This window comes from Hyla sarda, chromosome 6 (genome assembly GCF_029499605.1).
Source record: "Hyla sarda isolate aHylSar1 chromosome 6, aHylSar1.hap1, whole genome shotgun sequence".
In the NCBI taxonomy this organism is placed as follows: Eukaryota; Metazoa; Chordata; class Amphibia; order Anura; family Hylidae; genus Hyla; species Hyla sarda.
In genome coordinates, this window is record NC_079194.1 from 168,030,411 (window position 1) to 168,051,940 (window position 21,530).

Here is a 21,530-nt window from a genome sequence, read left to right on the forward strand (position 1 = left end):
ATGATACCAGAGACCAGTGGGAAGCGAAGGAGGGACGTATTTTTTTACGTTTTATTTGCAAGCCTGGGCACAAATGTTAAACTGTTTTAACCGGATCAGCCCTTTAAGGTCAGAAAAGAAGCCAAAAAGGTTAAGTAAGCACAATGGAGAGGAGTACAGTGGGGAAAAAAGTATTTAGTCAGCCACCAATTGTGCAAGTTCTCCCACTTAAAAAGATGAGGCCTGTAATTTTCATCATTGGTATACCTCAACTATGAGAGATGTAATGAGAGAAAAAAACACAGATTTTTTTTTAAATTTATTTGCAGATTATGGTGGAAAATAAGTATTTGTCACCTACAAACAAGCAAGATTTCTAGCTCTCACAGTCCTGTAACTTCTTGAAGAGTCTCCTCTGTCCTCCACTCGTTACCTATATTAATGGCACCTGTTTGAACTTGTTATCAGTATAAAAGACACTGGTCCACAACCTCACACAGTCACACTCCAAATTCCACTATGGCCAAGACCAAAGAGCTGTCGAAGGACACCAGAAACAAAATTGTAGACCTGCACCAGGCTGGGAAGGCTGAATTTGCAATAGGCAAGCAGCTTGGTGTGAAGAAATCAACAGTGGGAGCAATTATTAGAACATGGAAGACATACAAGACCACTGATAATCTCCCTCGCTCTGGGGCTCCACGCAAGATCATACCCTGTGGTGTCAAAATGATCACAAGAAAATCCCAGAATCACAAGGGGGGGACACCTAGTGAATGGCCTGCAGAGAGCTGGAACCAAAGTAAGAAAGGTTACCATCAGTAACACACTACGCCGCCAGGGACTCAAATCATGCAGTGCAAGACGTGTCCCCCTGCTTAAACCAGTACATGTCCAGGCCCGTCTGAAGTTTTCTAGAGAGCATTTGGATGATCCAGAAGAGGATTGGGAGAATGTCATATGGTCAGATGAAACCAAAGTAGAACTTTTTGGTAAAAACTCAACTCGTCGTGTTTGGAGGAGAAAGAATGCTGAGTTGTATCCAAAGAACACCAAACCTACTGTGAGGCATGTGGGTGGAAACATCACGGTTTTGGGCTGTTTTTCTGTGAAAACTTACAGAAAACGTTTGACCTCTGTCATTGCCAAAGTATTGAGTTGAATTTTTGTTATTGACCAAATACTTATTTTCCACCAGAGTTTGCAAATAAATTCTTAAAGCAGACAATGTGATTTTATGGATCTTCTTTCTCATTCTGTCTCTCATAGTTGAGGTATACCTATGATGAAAATTACAGGCCTCTCTCATCTTTTTAAGTGGGAGAACTTGCACAATTGGTGGCTGACTAAATACTTTTTTGCCCCACTGTGTGTGTTTAGCGTCAATTAGACTGTACATCTACAGATTGTAAATAAAAACACCAAACTGTACTCCATGTCATAACAAATGTTCTTTTTTATTTTACTTGGAAAGACTAATTCCTGTTGCTCAGCGAACATTACTTCAACAATGTCCATTATATTTAAATGAAACTAAATATTGCACAATAAAATTTCAACCAGTTTTTCTATACATCGGTATTAACTTTGCAGGCACCAGGGTCCTTTAAAAATAATGGCAATCTCTGTTCTCTGTGGCACCAACAATATACCTTTTCCGAGTATAGTTATCTGGAAACAGGCCTCTACTGTAGCCTGTTTACATACTGACTCTTAAATATACACAATCATATAAACCAACAAAAACAAACATATATAAACCATAAAATCTATATTTTAACAAATATTTACAATCTTTGTTTCCCCTAATAGGGGAATCCTTTTGTTAGATATATGCAAAAAAAAACTGCTCAAATGTTTTAACCTTGTTCCTTTAAAGGGAAACTGACAGCTGGTTCACCCACACTAAACCCAATTCATAGGGTTATAATGCGGGTGAAGCGGATAAAAATTAGATATAACTGATTGGTGCCACTGTTCTTCAAGAGATACAAGAAGTATTAGGATCCATTGCTAATATGCTAAAGCCGTCCTTTGTGCAATGAAGACGGGAGTCGGTATACAGAGTTTCCTTGCATCCGTCCCCTCTGCTCCCATAGGCCCACCCACAGTACACTCACATGGGTGAAGGGTCCACCATGAATATTTATGAGATGGGCGGGCAAATGGGAGCAGAGGGGGGATAGAGCAAGGAGGCTTTGTAAACCGGCTCCTACCTTCATTGCACAAATGACGGCATTAGCATATTAAAGGGGTATTCCAGGAAAAAACTTTTTTTCTAAATATCAACTGGCTCCAGAAAGTTGAACAGATTTGTAAATTACTTCTATTAAAAATCTTAATACTTTCAGTACTTATGAGCTTCTGAAGTTAAATGGGCAGTGTCATGAAGTACAAAAATGTATATGTTGTAGTACAACATATACTACAACATATCTCTAATATACTTTAATTAAAAAAAGTGATTTTAAACAAGTTTAAAATAACTTTTAAATTCGGCCACTAGGGGTCACCCTCCTAGTGGCCAAATGCATTCGGCAGTGACGTCACTACTGAATTTCAACTCATTGAAGACTGGCAATGAGTCGAAATTCAAGCACTGCAGTGCTCGCTCCCACTTGTCAATCAAATAGGCGAGAGTGAGCAGGCTGATAGCTGGGGCTGCGCGCATTGGCCAGCTTCACTGGCCTCGCGCTCGACCCCGCCCGCCCCCTTTACCCTGTGCCCACTAGTGTCACATGTGCCCCCCACGAGCGCGATCGCTACCATCACCGCTAGTGGGGTCCCTGTGCCCACTAGCGGTGTCACAAGAATGCAGAGTGCGACTCTGTTCCCCGTCCCTGTCAGCTGTCAGGGTACGGGAACAGATTTAAAAGCCTTGTGTGCAGCTAACGTAGTACTGCGCATGCGCAAATAGCGTGTGGCTAACGCCAGGCTCCTAGTGCTGCCTACGTTAGCCCTACGCTATTTGCGTAGTGCTGCGCACGAGGCTTTTAAATCTATTCCCGTACCCTGACAGCTGACAGGGACGGGGAACAGAGCCGTGCTCGGCATTCTTGTGACACCGCTAGTGGGCACAGGGACCCCGCTAGCGGTGATGGTAGCGCTCGCGGGGGGCACATTTGACACCGCTAGAGGGCACAGGGACCCCGCTAGCGGTGATGGTAGCGATCGCGCTCGCGGGAGGCATTCTTGTGACACTATGACGTTAGACAATAGGGTGCCTCCAGCTGTTTCACAACTACAATTCTCAGCATGGCCTGACAGCTAATAGCAATCATGGCATGCTGGGAGTTGTAGTTGGGAAACAGCTGGAGGCACCCTATTAGAAAAAGAACAATCATGCATAGACGATGTGAGGGCGGAAGCAAGCGCCCAGCAAGGCGTCAGTGACATCACGCCTGTTGGGAAGCGCTGCTTGCTGCCCTGCTTTATAGAGCAGATTTAGAAGCACTAAATCTGCTCTATTAACGCGATTAAAAAAATATTTTAAGCCAGGTAGGGGGTTAGGGCTAGATTACTACTAGGTAGGGACATATTAGAGTATATAGTACTTGGTGGGAGCTACCCTTTAAGGTTGTTCTTTTCTGTCTAAGTTCTCTCTGATGACACCTGTCTCGGGAACCCCCCAGTTTAGAAGCAAATCCCCATAGCAAACCTCTTCTAAACTGGGCGGTTCCCAAGACACGTGTCATCAGAGAGCACTTAGACAGAAAAGAACAACTCAACTTCAGAAGCTCATAAGTACTGAAAGGATTAAGATTTTTTAATAGAAGTAATTTACAAATCTGTTTAACTTTCTGGAGCCAGTTGATATATAAAAAAAAGTTTTTTCCTGGATAACCCCTTTCACAACGGACCCTAATGCTTCTTGTATCAGCGGCGCAAATCAGAGTAAGTTGTTTCTCATTTTAATCCATATAACCCTGGGTATAGCATCTAGTGCAGGTGAATCTTCTGTCATTTTCCTGTAAGTTGCATCTATAAAGAAATGGCTTTTCTTTAGTGGTTTAAGAGTTAAAATCTGTAAAGAGCTCCCAAGTAAATAAGTGACATTTGCACATTAATGCATATGAGTTTACACATTTGTTTAACCACAAAATGAACAGTGGTTTGACACTTTGCAGCCCTTTTGATCATACAACTCCCATCATGGTCAGGAAAGTCTAGGGGTTGTAATGTCATGATAGCTAGAGAGGCACAGGCTGCCGACCACTGACCTACAGTAACAATATAGCTGATCTCAGCTACACCCTATAGTAAAAACACCATATAAACAACACATAAATATGGAAAGAAAACATTACAATACGTTTAGCATCATACAAGATAGTGGTTGAAGACAAACATTTGAAATTATCTCACTGACATATAGCAGCATCTGAAGGAAAGTAACGGTAGCCTATACCATGTCGCCCCTTCTCATTGTGTAAGTACCTTAAACTTTGGTCCTTTTGTAAAATAAAGTAAAATAACTGAGCTAAGGAGGATTAAAATCTATCCTGATCTTACTATTGTGATACAACATGTATTGTGATACAACTATTGTGATACAACGTGCTAAAGAATGCAGGAACTAATGTTAGTGATGCACTGCCTTTCCTGTGCAGTAGGTGGCGGTGTTTTACCTTGAATTGTTTTTTAAGGTGGCATACTTTAGTCTAGTGCAGTGTTTCCCAACCAGGGTGCCTCCAGCTGTTGCAAAACTACAACTCCCTGCATGCCCGGACAGCCTTTGGCTGTCCGGGCATGCTGGGAGTTGTAGTTTTGCAACAGCTGGAGGCACCCTGGTTGGGAAACACTGGTCTAGTGCATAGTATCCATAACCAGGCATTTGTATTATGCCTACCTTTCTGCAGAAATATACATGCTTCCTTCCTGAAGCTTCTGTTGATTACAAGGGGAAAATTTATTAAGACCGATATACAGGAAAAGTGGTGCAGTTTCCCATAACAACCAATCAGATTACTTATTTAATAAAAAAAAAAAAAAACTCTGAATAACAATCTGATTGTTCACCATGGGAAACTGCACCACTGCTCCTTTACACAGGTTTTGCTAAATGTGGATAATTGAAATCACTAATGATTTAGTTCTAATCTAAAAAGGTTACGTATTACAATATATTTTCTAGCTATTTTAGAACAGATTCCTTTTTTCCCCAAAGTACATTCCTATCTTACTATGACGCTATGCTAAGGTGGATTGAAGGGTGAAAGAAAATATAAATTAATTGTCACAGCTCTAGGGATTGTCACAGTTGTCTCTATATGAGTCCTTTGGAGCATGGGGATCAGTACATGGCGCTGTCACATGTCCGGCTATCGTATGGTGAGAGGAAAAGTTTGCTGCTTTGGGGCTTTCCGGCGGTGGCAGATGGAAGGCATAAGGTGCTTGCTGCTTTCTGGCGGTTTCTGAATCCCCAGCTGAGGAATGATAATTTTTTTGTTGCTTTTTGTGTTTTAGTGTTCTTGTCATCGTCCATTGTTAGACAGACCAGGGAGTAGGTCTTCTGCATCCCAGCTGAGTAGGTTGCGCTTTTGTTATGCTGTTTGAATAAAAGAAGAGGATATTAGAAACTGAGGTTAGTTGTATCTATAACAATAGATGTAACTATAGTTGCTAACAATAAAACAGGAAAAAATATGAGAACAGTCCTTCCTTCCCAGTGCTGCATCGCCATTACAATTTTAGTCCCCAATTATCCATTAGAAACTACACTATCCACCTCCATTTCCACAGGGCTGATCAGTACAGCAATTTTTCTATGTTCTGACAGTTTCAGCATAAATTGTAATATGTAGATGGAGTAACCCTTTCAGCAACAACCTATTTTAAAATTACAATCAGTTGAGTACAGATTTTAAAGGGTACCTCTAATCAAAAAAATGTTTGATATATTATAGATTAATGTATGCAGAATAACTTCACAATTGCATGTTATTAAAAAATATGCTTCTTTCTATTTAATTTTCCACTTTGAAGAAATGACCACTAGGGGTCTCCCTACCAGTCCTGGCAGCAAGCATTTCAGACTCATGCTGGAGTCCTAAACACTACGAGTACCAGTCTGCTTTGTTCACAAAGGAGAACACTCAGAGCTGCCAGCCTGCTTTGTTCACAGCCTGTTTGGCTGTGAACAAAGCAGGCTGGCAGCTCTGAGTGTTTAGGACTCCAGCATGAGTCAGAAATGCTTGCTGACAGGACTGATCGGGAAAAATACAATAGAAAGAAGCATATATTTTATTAACATGCTATTGGAAAGTTATTCAACATTCATTAATCTAAAATATATCAAAAGTTTATTTGATTAGAGGTACCCTTTAAAGCACTGATTCACCAATGTTTGCACATTATTAACCTGTTAAGGACCAAGGGCGTACCTGTACGCCCTGAGTCCGCTCCCGTTCTATAACGCGGGGCCACGTCGTGGCCTGGCATCATAGCGGGTCGGGCCCGGCCTCTAACAACGGCCAGGACCCATGGCTAATAGCGCGAGGCACTGATCGCGGTGCCGCGCGCAATTAACCCATTAGACGCGGCCGCCGCGTCTAAAGTGAAAGTAAATCATTGCTGGTTAGCTCAGAGGGCGGTTTGGGATGTTCGTGGCGAAATTGTGGCACAGCAGGATGGTCCCTTACCTTGCCTCCTGGTGACCAATCGCCAAATTACTGCTCAGTGCCTAAGATCCAGGCATGAGCAGTCAAGCGGCAGAATCATTGATCAATGGTTTCCTATGAGAAAACATTGATCAATGTAAAAGATCAATGTGTGCAGTGTTATAGGCCCCTATGGGAGCTATAACATTGCAAAAAAAAAGTGAATAAAGATCATTTAACCCCTTCCCTAATAAAAGTTTGAATCACCCCCCTTTCCCATTTAAAAAAAAAGTGTAAATAAAAATAAACATATGTGGTATCGCCGCATGCAGAAATTTCGGAATTATAATAATATATCGTTAATTAAACCAAACTAGAATTGGTGGTGCAAAAAATAAGCCATCATATGGATTTTTAGGTGCAAATTTGAAAGAGTTAGAATTTTTTAAAGGTAAGGAGGAAAAAATGAAAGTGTAAAAATTGGGGTTAAATTGCAAAAATAGTGATGCCCTTAAACATAATCTGCATTATGACTGTGTGCAACGCTATAGACCTAATGCAAGATGCTTTGAATGGCACCCCAATTTAGGCTGACACACATGCAAGAGTTTTTGGGATTGTCCGGAGAATTAACCCCTTAAGGACTCAGCCCATTTTGGCCTTAAGGACTCAGACAATTAAATTTTTACGTTTTCATTTTTTCCTCCTCGCCTTCTAAAAATCATAACTCTTTTATATTTTCATCCACAGACTAGTATGAGGGCTTGTTTTTTGTGCGACCAGTTGTCCTTTGTAATGACATCACTCATTATATCATAAAATGTATGGCGCAACCAAAAAACACTATTTTTGTGGGGAAATTAAAACGAAAAACGCAATTTTGCTAATTTTGGAAGGTTTCGTTTTCACGCCGTACAATTTATGGTAAAAATGACGTGTGTTCTTTATTCTGAGAGTCAATACGATTAAAATGATACCCATTATTATATACTTTTATATTATTGTTGCGCTTAAAAAAAATCACAAACTTTTTAACCAAATTAGTACGTGTTACGCCTCGCGCTCCGGGTCCCCGCTCCTCCCCGGAGCGCTCACGGCGTCTTTCTCCCTGCAGCGCTCCGGTCGGTCCCGCTGACCGGGAGCGCCGCACTGTCATGGCCGTTGGGGATGCGATTCGCACAGCGGGACGCGCCCGCTCGCGAATCGCATCCCAGGTCACTTACCCGTCCCGGTCCCCTGCTGTCTTGTGCTGGCGCGCGCGGCTCCGCTCTCTAGGGCGCGCGCGCGCCAGCTCTCTGAGACTTAAAGGGCCAGTGCACCAATGATTGGTGCCTGGCCCAATTAGCTTAATTGGTTCCCACCTGTTCCCTGGATATATCTAGTCTCCTCCCTTGCACTCCCTTGCCGGATCTTGTTGCCTTGTGCCAGTGAAAGCGTTTAGTGTTGTCCAAAGCCTGTGTACCTGATCTTCTGCTACCCTTCCTGACTACGAACCTTGCCGCCTGCCCCCGACCTTCTGCTACGTCTGACCTTGCCTCTGCCTAGTCCTTCTGTCCCACGCCTTCTCAGCAGTCAGCGAGGTAGAGCCGTTGCTAGTGGATACGACCTGGTTGCTACTGCCGCAGCAAGACCATCCCGCTTTGCGGCGGGCTCTGGTGAAAACCAGTAGCCTCTTAGAACCGGTCCACTAGCACGGTCCACGCCAATCCCTCGCTGACACAGAGGATCCACTACCTGCCAGCCGGAATCGTGACAGTAGATCCGGCCATGGATCCCGCTGAGGTGCCGCTGCCAAGTCTCGCTGATCTTCCCACGGTGGTCGCTCAGCAATCGCAGCAGATTGCCCAACAAGGACAGCAGCTGTCGCAGTTGACCGCCATGTTACAGCAACTTCTGCCTCTGCTACAGCAGCAACCATCTCCTCCGCCAGCTCCTGCACCTCCTCCGCAGCGAGTGGCCGCTCCTAGCCTCCGCTTGTCCCTGCCGGACAAATTTAATGGGGACTCCAGACTCTGCCGTGGATTTTTGTCTCAGTGTTCCCTACATATGGAGATGATGTCGGACTTGTTTCCTTCAGAACGGTCTAAGGTGGCGTTCGTAGTAAGCCTTCTCTCAGGAAAGGCCTTGTCTTGGGCCACACCGCTCTGGGACCGCAATGATCCTGCCACAGCCACAGTCCAGGCCTTCTTCACTGAACTCCGGAGTGTCTTCGAGGAACCAGCTCGAGCTTCTTCTGCCGAGACTGCCCTGTTGAACCTGGTCCAGGGTAATTCTTCCGTTGGCGAGTATGCCGTACAATTCCGTACTCTTGCTTCAGAACTATCCTGGAATAACGAGGCTCTCTGCGCGACCTTTAAAAAAGGCCTATCCAGTCGCATCAAGGATGTGCTGGCCGCACGAGAGATTCCTGCCAATCTGCAAGAACTCATCCATCTAGCTACCCGCATTGACATGCGTTTTTCTGAGCGACACCAAGAGCTCCGCCAGGAAAAAGACTTAGATCTCTGGGCACCTCTCCCACAGTATCCGTTGCAATCTACGCCTGGGCCTCCCGCCGAGGAGGCCATGCAAGTGGATAAGTCTCGCCTGACCCAGGAAGAGAGGAATCGCCGCAGGGAAGAAAATCTCTGTCTTTACTGTGCCAGTACCGAGCATTTCTTGGTGGATTGCCCTATCCGCCCTCCACGCCTGGGAAACGCACGCACGCACCCAGCTCACGTGGGTGTGGCGTCTCTTGGTTCCAAGTCTGCTCCTCCACGTCTCACGGTACCCGTGCGGATTTCTTCTTCAGCCAGCTCCTCCCTCTCAGCCGTGGCCTGCTTGGACTCCGGTGCCTCAGGAAATTTTATTTTGGAGTCATTTGTTAATAAATTCAGCATCCCGGTGACCCGTCTCGTCAAGCCGCTCTACATTTCCGCGGTCAACGGAGCCAGATTGGACTGCACCGTGCGTTACCGCACTGAGCCCCTCCTCATGTCTATTGGACCCCACCTTGAGAGGATTGAATTTTTCATTCTCCCCAACTGTACCTCTGAGGTTCTCCTCGGTCTGCCTTGGCTCCGGCTTCATTCCCCCACCATTGATTGGACCACCGGGGAGATCAGGAACTGGGACTCTGCCTGCCACAGGAAGTGCCTCTCCCCCCCTCCCAGTCCCGTCAGGCAAGCCTCTGTGCCACCCCATGGCCCCCGTCCTGGTGTCACACTGCCCCGTGCCAGGTCTCGCCCTCTGCCCTCCCTCCCCATTCCCACTCCTGTTGTACTGCCTGCCATTGAGGAAACCCTCCATTCTTTCCCGGTGTCCTCATCCCAGGGGAGGCAGTTACTGGACAAAGAGAAGGGGAGACCTAAGGGGGGGGGTACTGTTACGCCTCGCGCTCCGGGTCCCCGCTCCTCCCCGGAGCGCTCACGGCGTCTTTCTCCCTGCAGCGCTCCGGTCGGTCCCGCTGACCGGGAGCGCCGCACTGTCATGGCCGTTGGGGATGCGATTCGCACAGCGGGACGCGCCCGCTCGCGAATCGCATCCCAGGTCACTTACCCGTCCCGGTCCCCTGCTGTCTTGTGCTGGCGCGCGCGGCTCCGCTCTCTAGGGCGCGCGCGCGCCAGCTCTCTGAGACTTAAAGGGCCAGTGCACCAATGATTGGTGCCTGGCCCAATTAGCTTAATTGGTTCCCACCTGTTCCCTGGATATATCTAGTCTCCTCCCTTGCACTCCCTTGCCGGATCTTGTTGCCTTGTGCCAGTGAAAGCGTTTAGTGTTGTCCAAAGCCTGTGTACCTGATCTTCTGCTACCCTTCCTGACTACGAACCTTGCCGCCTGCCCCCGACCTTCTGCTACGTCTGACCTTGCCTCTGCCTAGTCCTTCTGTCCCACGCCTTCTCAGCAGTCAGCGAGGTAGAGCCGTTGCTAGTGGATACGACCTGGTTGCTACTGCCGCAGCAAGACCATCCCGCTTTGCGGCGGGCTCTGGTGAAAACCAGTAGCCTCTTAGAACCGGTCCACTAGCACGGTCCACGCCAATCCCTCGCTGACACAGAGGATCCACTACCTGCCAGCCGGAATCGTGACAGTACGTTTATAATCCCTTTATTTTGATGACCTCTAACTTTTTTATTTTTCCATATAAGCGGCGGTATGAGGGCTCATTTTTTGCGCCATGATCTGTACTTTTTTTTGATACCACAATTGCATATAAAAAACTTTTAATACATTTTTTATAATTTTTTTTTTAATAAAATGTATTAAAAAAGTAGGAATTTTGGACTTTTTTTTATTTTTTTTTGTTCACGCCGTTCACCGTACGGGATCATTAACATTTTATTTTAATAGTTCGGACATTTACGCACGCGGCGATACCAAATATGTCTATAAAAAAATTTTTTACGCTTTTTGGGGGTAAAATAGGAAAAAACGGACGTTTTACTTTTTTATTGGGGGAGGAGATTTTTCACTTTTTTTTTACTTTTACATTTTTTTACATTTTTTTTTACACTTGAATAGTCCCCATAGGGGACTATTCATAGCAATACCATGATTGCTAATACTGATCTGTTCTATGTATAGGACATAGAACAGATCAGTATTATCGGTCATCTCCTGCTCTGGTCTGCTCGATCACAGACCAGAGCAGGAGATGCCGGGTGCCGCACGGAGGAAGGAGAGGGGACCTCCGTGCGGCGTTATGAATGATCGGATCCCCGCAGCAGCGCTGCGGGCGATCCGATCGTTCATTTAAATCGCGAACCGCCGCAGATGCCGGGATCTGTATTGATCCCGGCACCTGAGGGGTTAATGGCGGACGCCCGCGAGATCGCAGGCGTCGGCCATTGTCGGCGGGTCCCTGGCTGCGATCAGCAGCCGGGATCAGCCGCGCATGACACGGGCATCGCTCCGATGCCCGCGGTTATGCTTAGGACGTAAATGTACGTCCTGGTGCGTTAAGTACCACCTCACCAGGACATACATTTACGTCCTGCGTCCTTAAGGGGTTAAAGGGGTTGTCCAGGATTAGAAAAACTCTGCTTCTTTTTTACAAAAACAGCACCACTTCTGTCCTCAGGTTGCATGTAGTACTGCAGCTCAGTTCCAATTACTTCAATAGAGCCAAGCTGCAATACCAGACACAACCTGTAGACAGGAGTGGTACCAATTTAGCAAGAAATAAGCAGCGTTTTTCTAATCCTGGACAACCCCTTTAATTTTATACTTAGGGAGCCCGGGGTGGTGTGAAAGAAAAAACATAAAATAATGTACTCACCTGCCACCAAACTCCCAACAGTCAGGGGATCGGTGGTATGTGAGCATATTTTTTTTTCTTTTTCATCCAAATATAAAATTAATTATGCGGACAACCCCTATAACCCATGTTCCCCTACTAATAGTAGACATAATTCCTATGGGAGCTGCAATAAAGGGAGTTCTCTATTTCTATAATGGTACCAGTGAAGATCCTGAGAGCTGATAACAGTAAGTAACATGGGTGTACACATACCATACTTGATGTTTGGTCTTGGATACTGATCACTTTGATATCCTTCCCTTCTTCATTTATTCCATTCAACATATCCATGACTTCATTTATCGAGCACCATTTGCAGTCCTTGTTTTCCACAGAAACAATGTAATCTCCTTCCTTCACACCTGCTCTCTGAAACATGAAAGGGGGAAATACTGTTAAATTCATGAAGAGAAACATTAGTACTGGGTTCCAAGTGTCCCCGCCAGGTAATGGCTTGTCCAAAGGACAACTAGAGCAAATCTGTGGCATAAATTGAACCAATTTCTCAAGTAAATAATGTTACGTCCACAAGGTCCTAGGAGGCTATGGCTCCCCAACTAAGCTCCAACTACTTTTTGAAAAAGTGCCATATAAGCATAACAATAAGCATAAGAAGTTACAGTAAACTGGAGTACAAAAATTATACACTGACCTCTATAATACGCTGCTCAAAATAATAAAGGGAACACTAAGATAACACATCCTAGATCTGAATGAATGAACTAATCGTATGAAATACTTTCGTCTTTACATAGTTGAATGTGCTGACAACAAAATCACACAAAAATTATCAATGGAAATCAAATTTATTAACCCATGGAGGTCTGGATATGGAATCATACTCAAAATCAAAGTGGAAAACCACACTCCAGGCTGATCCAACTTTTATGTCCTAAACTCCTTAAGGACGCAGCATTTTTCCGTTTTTGCATTTTAATTTTTTCCTCATCACCTTCTAAAAATCATAGCGCCATAGGGACCTATAACACTGCACACACTGATCTCCTATGCTGATCCCTGCAAAGCCGCCTGCATCCCAGCTGATCGGAACATCGCGATTTTATCGCGATGTCCCGATCAGCCCGACTGAGATGCCAGGAACCGTTTACTTTCATTTTCAGACGCGGTGATCAACATCTGAAGGGTTAACAGCGCGCAGCACAACGATCGGTGCCGCACGCTGTTAGCCCAGGGTCCCAGCTATCATTAGCAGCCAGGACCGACCCAGTGTGATGCGGGGTCACGGCGTGACCCCGTTTTTCACACCGGGCTTAGGGCAGGACAGGTACGCGCTCAGTCCTTAAGAGGTTAAAACAAGTCAAAATGAGGCTCAGTAGTGTGTTTGGCCTCCACATGCCCGTATGACCACCCTACAATGCCTGGGCATGCTCCTGATAAGGTGGTGGATGGTCTCCTGAGGGATGTCCTCCCAGACTAAAGCATCCGCCAACTCCTGGACAGTCTGTGGTGCAATGTTGCATTGGTGAATGCAGCGAGACATGATGTCCCAGATGTGCTCAATTGGATTCAGGTCTGGGGAATGGGTGGGCCAGTCTAAAGGATCAATGCCTTCCTCTTGCAGGAACTGCTGACACACTCCAGGCACATGAGGTCTAGCATTGTCTTGTATTAGGAGGAATCCAGGGCCAACCGCACCAGCATATGGTCTCACAAGGGGTCTGAAGATCTCATCTCGGTACCTAATGGCAGTCAGACTACCTCTGGCAAGCACATGGAGGGCTGTGTGGCAAAGAAATGCCACCCCACACCATTACTGACCCACCACCAAACCTCCACGTCTCCTGATGTACTGGCCTGTCTCCTGGTAGCGCCTCCATGCTCTGGACACTACACTGACAGACACAGCAAATCTTCTTGCCACAGCTCGCATAGGAACTGAGAAGTGGTCTGTGGTCACCACCTGCAGAACCACTCCTTTATTGGGGGTGTCTTGCTAATTGCCTATAATTTCAACCTGTTGTCTGTTCCATTTGCACAACAGCATGTGAAATTGATTGTCAATCAGTGTTGCTTCCTGAGTGGACAGTGTGATTTCACAGAAGTGTGATTGACTTGGAGTTACATTGTGTTGTTTAAGTGTTCCCTTTATTTTTTTTGAGCAGTGTATTATTTTGCATGGTCTGTTAATCTGGCAACAATATTTTCGTAAAATTATTTTTGTGTTGTCCTGGGCCATTACACAAGTTTCCTGCACTATTTATAGACACAATTGTGGTGCTGTAACGCAGGACATCCACAAAGCAATCAACAAAACCAACCATACTTACTGCAGCAGGACACAGAGGGTCCAGTGAGGTTATCTGTACAGGGCAGTCTCCTTTTAAGATAAACCCCATCTCCCCATCTTCAAGAGTCAGGAGGACCTTTCTGGGTGCTGTCCACCTCTGTTTAGCTGAGAATACTGACAGTGGACCCTGGAAAAAGATGTGCAAAAATGAATGGACTGTTTAAATTATTTTGATGTGTAAAACAATATACAAGGCAACATACAGATCAATGGGAGCAGAGGTGCAGATGTTCTTATTGTGGTGAGCAGTATTATAGTACAGTAGTTATAGTCTAGTTAAGCAGTCTATAAATATATCATATGCAAACAATATAGGTTTGGAATTACAATATAATGCCGAGATTGTAAAAAGTTTCACTATTATCTCAAAGAGAGAGAAAGGGATGACTATGCTAAGTCTGTTAGAGAGTATTGGTAAATCTGGTAACATTGTATGAGACTAGCTGTAGATAATAAACCAGTATATATCATATGGACTAGGAATGACAAATAATTGCCACACACATAGAGCCGTCTCTAGAGGAGAACATTTTATACAACATCCATACGAGATCTAAACTATGTGGAATTGTATTTGTATTTATTTAAAGAGAATCTGATGGCTATTTCACCTGCACTAAACCTAACATATTGGGTTATAGTGCAGGGTAATAGCTGTACTAAGAAGGGTCACTTAGGCCAAGTTCACGTCAGAATTTCTGTGCCGGATTCTGCATTGGAATTCAGCACGGAGATTCCGCTGCAGCAAAGTTCTGTTAATTTCAACGGGATTCTGCTGCGGTGTGCACACGGCGGAATTTCCGTGCTAGGTGTTTCCAGAATGGAAATTCTGAATTACTTGTCTGCAGAAAAAAAATCAACGTGTTCATTCTTTTTGCAGACTCTGTAAGGAACGCATAGCCGTCTATGAGACTGCGCATTCCTGTGTGATTCCACAGTTTGCGGACATTCCATAGTGTGAAACTCATTAGAAACTCTTTGTCATTGCGTACCAGAGACGTCACGGAAGGGTGCGGGCTGGGACGATATATTGATGAGGCAGGGGGAGCTGTGCGAGCTGGCTCCCTGCCTCCAATGACAAAGAGCTTCTAATGGGCAGAGCTATGGATATACCTAAGGTATACATAACTGAAAGTGACCCTTGAGCTATTCACCCACACTATACCCCAATATATTGCACCACCTGCGCACCGAGCCTGCGGCACGAATGAGGAAGACAACAGAGCTAAGGATCGGGTGTAGGTAAGTATCGTTATCATCAGTGTCACCCGCACTACACACCTGTGCCAACAGATTAGTACAGGTGGAACGGATGACTGTTCTCTTTTAAGGGTAGGGTCACATGTGCGTATTTTTGCTGAATATTTTCTGCAGCTGATTTTGTTACCCATGACTGACGCAGTACACCGCACAGGCCTGCAGTTATATGAATTTATCAGTGGATGTGGATCTTAATAATTATTTCTTTGATTATTGAAGAGGCTTGTTTTTTATTGTTTTTAATATTTTATTACCTCTCCTGAGTCATGTCATTATATTAGATCTTAACTCACTGCTTACATGAAGATATATATCTACAATGCATTCAGAATGTTTTTAGACCCTTTAACGTTATTCACATGATGTTATGTTGCAGCCTTGTGCTCAAATAAAAAAAAAAATGAATTATTTGGTATTGAGTGAAGAATGATGGGCATTTCAGCAACATAATAAAATGTCAAAGTGAAATGGTCTGAAGACTTTCTGAATGTATTGTATATATGTTATCTTTAGCAAAGCAAAATGGCCATAGTATGTAACGTAGAACATTCTCCATTTTGTCTACAGTAAGCAGAAGCACTACTGGAGTCAGAGGTAAGGATCACAACTTTATTGACACTTGATTAAAGGGAATTTGTCATTTTGTTAAATCCAATCTAAAGACATCAAGGTAAAAAGCAGAAGGAGCTGATATATAGTTTTGTTGAAAAAGTTCCAGAATAATCATTTGCTCATGAAAACTTCTGCTTGTCCTCAGCTGAGTAGTCATGTGGTCGGTCCTACTTACTGATTGACAGCTCGCTTTATATGCATACTTAGACACAGAGGGGGGGATTTATGAAGCATTTTACCCTTGTTTTCTGTTTTTTTTTTGGCGCAGTGCGTTTTTAGTGCCTTTTGTTGCGCCTTTTCGCACATTTACGCACATGCCTTTCTTTGGCGGCAGTATGTGTGTTTTCAGTCGGGTTTTGGCAGTGGTCAGGAATTTATGAAAATGCGACTTTTTTAAAAGGCGCAAAATTTGGCACAAACCCTTTTAAAAAGGTGCAAATCACCTCCATAAAAAAGTGGCATAGAAAACATACATTACAAAATTTTGTTGAAATTACTCATAAACCCCTTAAGGACCAGGCCCATTTTGGCCTTAACCCCTTAAGGACCAGGCCCATTTTGACATTAAGGACCAGGCCAATTTTATTTTTGTATTTTAGTTTTTTCCTCCTCACCTTCTAAATGTTTACTCTTTTTTTATTTTCATCCACAGACTAGTATGAGGGCTTGTTTTTTGCAAGACTAGTTGTCCTTTGCAATGACATTACTAATTTCACCATAAAATGTATGGCGCAACCCAAAAAAATACTATTTGTGTGGGGAAATTAAAAAGAAAACTGCAATTTAGCAAATTTTGGAAGGCTTCGTTTTCACGCCGTACAATTTACGGTAAAAATTACGTGTTCTTTATTCTGTGGGTCAATACGATTAAAATGATACCCATGATTACATACTTTTCTATTATAAATAATTATTTCTATTATTTTTCCGTATAAGAGGCGGTATGAGGGCTAATTTTTTGCGCCGTGATCTGTACTTTTTATTGATACCAAGTTTGTGTATATAAAATTCTTTATAAATTTTTTTGTATACATTTTTTTTAAATAAAATGTGACAAATAAGCAGCAATTTTTTATTTTTTATTTTTTTTTTTAGACGTTCACGCCGTTCACCGTACAGGATCATTAACATTACAGTTTAATGTTTGGACATTTACGCACGCGGTGATACCAAATATGTTTGTTTTTTTTTTTTGCTTTTACACTTTTTGAGGGTAAAATGGGAAAAAAGGGACATTTTACATTTTTATTGGGGGGAGGGGATTTTTCAATATTTTTTTTCAACATTTTTTTTTATTTCTTTTTCTTTTACACTTTAATAGTACCCATAGGAACTATCTATAGCAATCATTTTATTGCTAATACTATTCAGTGCTATGCATAGGGCATAGCACTGATCAGTGTTATCGGCTATCTTCTGCTCTGGTCTGCTTGATCACAGACCAGAGCAAAAGAAGCAGGGAAGGTGGCGGAGGTGGGTGAGGGGACCTCCGTCCGCCATGTTAGCTGATCTGATCCCCACGGCCGTGCCACGGGAGATCAGGTCAGCATAAAATGTAGCCACGCTGTTGCAGATGCTGTAATCTGTATTGATCACGACATCTGAGGGATAAATGGCAGACATCCACGCGATTGCGGATGTCGACCATTACCAGCAGGTCCCCCTGGCTGCTATCAGCACGTGACCCGATCATCACTCCAATGCTCACGGTCATGTACAGGACGTAAATGTACGTCCTGGTGTGCCAAGTACCGCTGCACCAGGACGTATATTTATGGGGTTAAGAACCAGACTAATTTTATTTTTGCATTTTCGTTCTTTACTCCTCGCCTTCTAAAATCTATTTTATATTTCCATCCACACACCCATATGAGGGCTTTTTTTTTTTGGGCATCACCGATTTTACTTTGTAATGACATCACTTATTTTACCATAAAATATACAGTGCAACCAAAAAATATTATTTATGTGGGAAAATGTAAAAGAAAACCGCAATTTAGCAAATTTTGGAAGATATTGTTTTCACGCTGTACATTTTACAGTAAAAATGACATGTTTTCTTTATTCTGTGGGTCAATACGATTAAAATGATACCCATGTGATATGCCTTTTTATAATTGTACCGCTTTAAAAAAAATCTCAAACTATTTTAACAAAATTAGTATGTTTGAAATTGCCCTATTTTGACCACCTATAACTTTCTCATTTTTCTGTACAGAAAAACGTTCTCATTTTTCTTTACAGATCACAGCGCAAAAACATGAGCCCTCATACAGCCCCGGTATGAGGGCTCATGTTTTTGCGCTGTGATCTGTAGTTTTTAATCTGCACTACTTTTGCTTTTTATAAATTTTTTATTTATTTATTTTGAATAAAATGTGACAAAAAGGCAATAATTTGGGAATTCATATTTTTACATTTCGTTGCCGTTCACTGTATAGGATAATTAACAATCTATTTTGGTAGTGCAGACTTTTACGCATGCGGCAATACCAAATATGTTTATTAAATAATTTTTTTAAGCTTCTTTGGGGGTAAAATGGGAAAAACGGATGACTGACATTTTTATTGGGGGAGGGGATTTTTCACAATTTTTCTAATTTTTTTAATTAATTTTTTCACTTTTATTTTAATTTTAACTTTTATTTTACACTTTAATAGTCCCCATAGGGGACTATTTATAGCAATTATTTGATTGCTAATGGTGTTCAGAAGACCCCAGGAGATGGCTGGAGGCAGGTAAGAGGACCTCCGGCCGCCATGCAAAATGATCGGATCCCCGCGGCAGCGCTGCGAGCGATCCGATCATCCACTTAAAGTATCTGAATTGATCATGGCATCTTAGGGGTTAATCGCGGACATCCGCGCGACCAGCCGGGAACTGCCACGCATCCAATGCTCAAGCTCACCGCAGTCCGGTGCTCACGTTCATGGCGGAGCGTAAATGTGCGTCATGGTGCGTTAAGTACCTGTAACACTCACCTGAAAAGTGGATAAATTCACACTTGTCATTTTTTAAATTGCACCAAATTTATAGCCCGGCTTGTGCCTTTTGTAAATTTGGTGCAGTGAGTTAAAATGCCACCCATGAAAAAAAAGGAGAAAAATAAAAACGCATACCACAGCCATTATTCGTAAATACCCCCTAGAGAGCCTGCATTGAGTAGAACCTCCGACATACCTACTTAGCCCAGAACGAACAAACATTTTCATAAATAAATTACAACTTATCCTGGAGCTTTTCCAAACAACCTATATAACATAACATGACATGATGCCTGCAGATTGGACTGCATTTTCAATGTGCCAGGTTCCCTTTATTTCTTCTTCAGTCCTATGTCACCACAAAATTTACACAACCATAAAAAAGGGGTATATGATAGGGATCGATCGATTATCGGTTTGGCCGATATTATCGTCCGATAATCACGATTTTGGGCATTATCGGTATCGGCAATTACCTTGCGTGGAGCGGTGCGGCAATGGGGGGGGGCGGTGGCGGTGATAGGACTCAGGACCCCTGGACAGGCAGGGGGAGAGAAGCGGGTGGTGTCGGCGGCGGTCTATGGCACCGCAAAAGCCACTGCCGTTCATTGATTTAAAGCGCCCGCTTTAAATCAATGATCTGCAGCGGTGTCGCGGGGGGGATAAATAGCCGATAACTTATACCGGAATATCGGTATAAGTTATCGGCTATCGGCCCTAACCTCCACCGATTATCGGTATCTGCCCTAAAAAAACGATATCGGTCGATCCCTAGTGTATGACTTAAAACTGAAAGATACAGAAGTCAATAAGGTCAGTTAATGTGATAAATACTTCTGGCTTCAGCTGTACTTCTTTTTACAGCTCTTACTTTCTCCAAGTGTTTGTACCCTTGTCTCTGGTTCAACATTCCATGATGTGGAAGCTGCAGCCACTTAAAGGGGTACTCCGGCGCTAAGATATCTTATCCCCTATCCAAAGGATAGGGGATAAGATGCCTGATCGCTGGGGACCCCCGTGATCTTGCACGCAGGACCCCGTTATAATCAGTCCCCAGAGCATGTTCACTCCGGGTCTGATCGCTGGGGACCCCCGTGATCTTGCACGCAGGACCCCGTTATAATCAGTCCCCAGAGCATGTTCACTCCGGGTCTGATCGCTGGGGACCCCCGTGATCTTGCACGCAGGACCCCATTATAATCAGTCCCCAGAGCATGTTCACTCCGGGTCTGATTGCTGTCGATGACAGGGCCAGAGCATTGTGACGTCAAGGCCCCGCCCACGTGTGACGTCACCCTCCGCCCGCTCAATGCAAGCCTATGGGTGGGGGCGTGACAGCCAGATAAGGGGATAAGATGTGTTAGCACCGGAGTACCCCTTTAAATAAGCCTACATTCTTTATATTTAGCACAACCAAACAGGTGAGTAAATTCTTACACCATTCACCCCCTATTGTTATCTCACCTTGAGGTGCCCTCTGTAGAGCCTCTTTTATTCTACTTCATTTAGTCTACACAAACACTATTGTTTTCATATAGGGTACAAAATTGTGTTTGGCTCTCCCTTAAAAAGTACTAATTATTTTCACCTACTATAAAAATACATAGAAATCTACAGAGCAACATCCAGGAATGTTGTGTTACATACAGTAAACCTTTGTGCAGTGTTGTAGTACATACCAGTCGTTGAAAGAAATCAATCACTTTCACCCTGGAGAGTGGGGGAGGAATGATCTCTACCTTGTATTCTGTTTTACCTGGGGAATATCAGAAGACTTCATTGTGAATACATTCCAGCAAACATGCACGAAAAGTACTTTCTGGCTATCTGTGGAATCTACCCATCCGGAGACAAACCACATACAGTGGTCCCTCAAGTTACAATATTAATTGGTTCCAGGACGACCATTGTATGTTGAAACCATTGTATGTTGAGACCATAACTCTATGGAAACCTGGTAATTGGTTCTGAAGCCCCAAAATGTCATCCAAAAATAGGAAAAAGTGAGAATTAAAAATAAGTAGATAACTAATATAGATAAACCAAGTCCTTCCATATAAAAGTAAGAAAGATCTGCTGGGAGCTGTAAATCACTGTCTATGCCAGTGTTTCCCAAGCAAGGAGCCTCCAGCTGTTGCAAAGCTACAACTCCCAGCATGCCCGGACAGCCTTTGGCTGTCCGGGCATGCTGGTAGTTGTAGTTTTGCAACAGCTGGGGGCACCCTGCTTGGGAAACACTGGTCTATGTAGAGGACAGGAGCTTCTTCGGGGTCCTGTACAGTACACGCAATGTCCTAAAAAAGTAACATGGAGTCGCCCTCACCTGGTGTCCAAAGGAGCAGGTAACCCTGGTACAGGTAAAGTGTACAGAACATGTAATACTTCCCTGTATTGTAGGGGGCGCTACCAGACATCAGTCAGTGCATACGCTTCAGTAATACAGGGGTTTTACCAGTGAATGCCCATTCTGATTGGTCACATCTCTCGGCCATTGAGACGTTTCTCAGAT

At 43.8% G+C, this 21,530-nt stretch overlaps 1 protein-coding gene across 4 annotated transcripts in view; it reads right to left on the reverse strand.

The window, feature by feature from the left end:
- Nucleotides 1–3,052: 3,052 nt before the first annotated feature.
- RHPN2 (rhophilin Rho GTPase binding protein 2) overlaps nt 3,053–21,530 on the reverse strand; it is a 147,006-nt gene continuing 128,528 nt past the window's right edge. For all 4 annotated transcript variants that reach the window (XM_056525760.1, XM_056525759.1, XM_056525761.1 and 1 more), the window contains exons 13-16: nt 20,701–20,777; nt 14,145–14,291; nt 12,070–12,225; nt 3,053–5,527 (exon numbers count right to left, since the gene is read on the reverse strand). In XM_056525760.1, the coding sequence (XP_056381735.1) occupies nt 5,273–5,527; nt 12,070–12,225; nt 14,145–14,291; nt 20,701–20,777 (635 nt within the window). In that variant the 3' untranslated portion in view covers nt 3,053–5,272. The remainder of the gene's footprint in view (nt 5,528–12,069; nt 12,226–14,144; nt 14,292–20,700; nt 20,778–21,530) is intronic.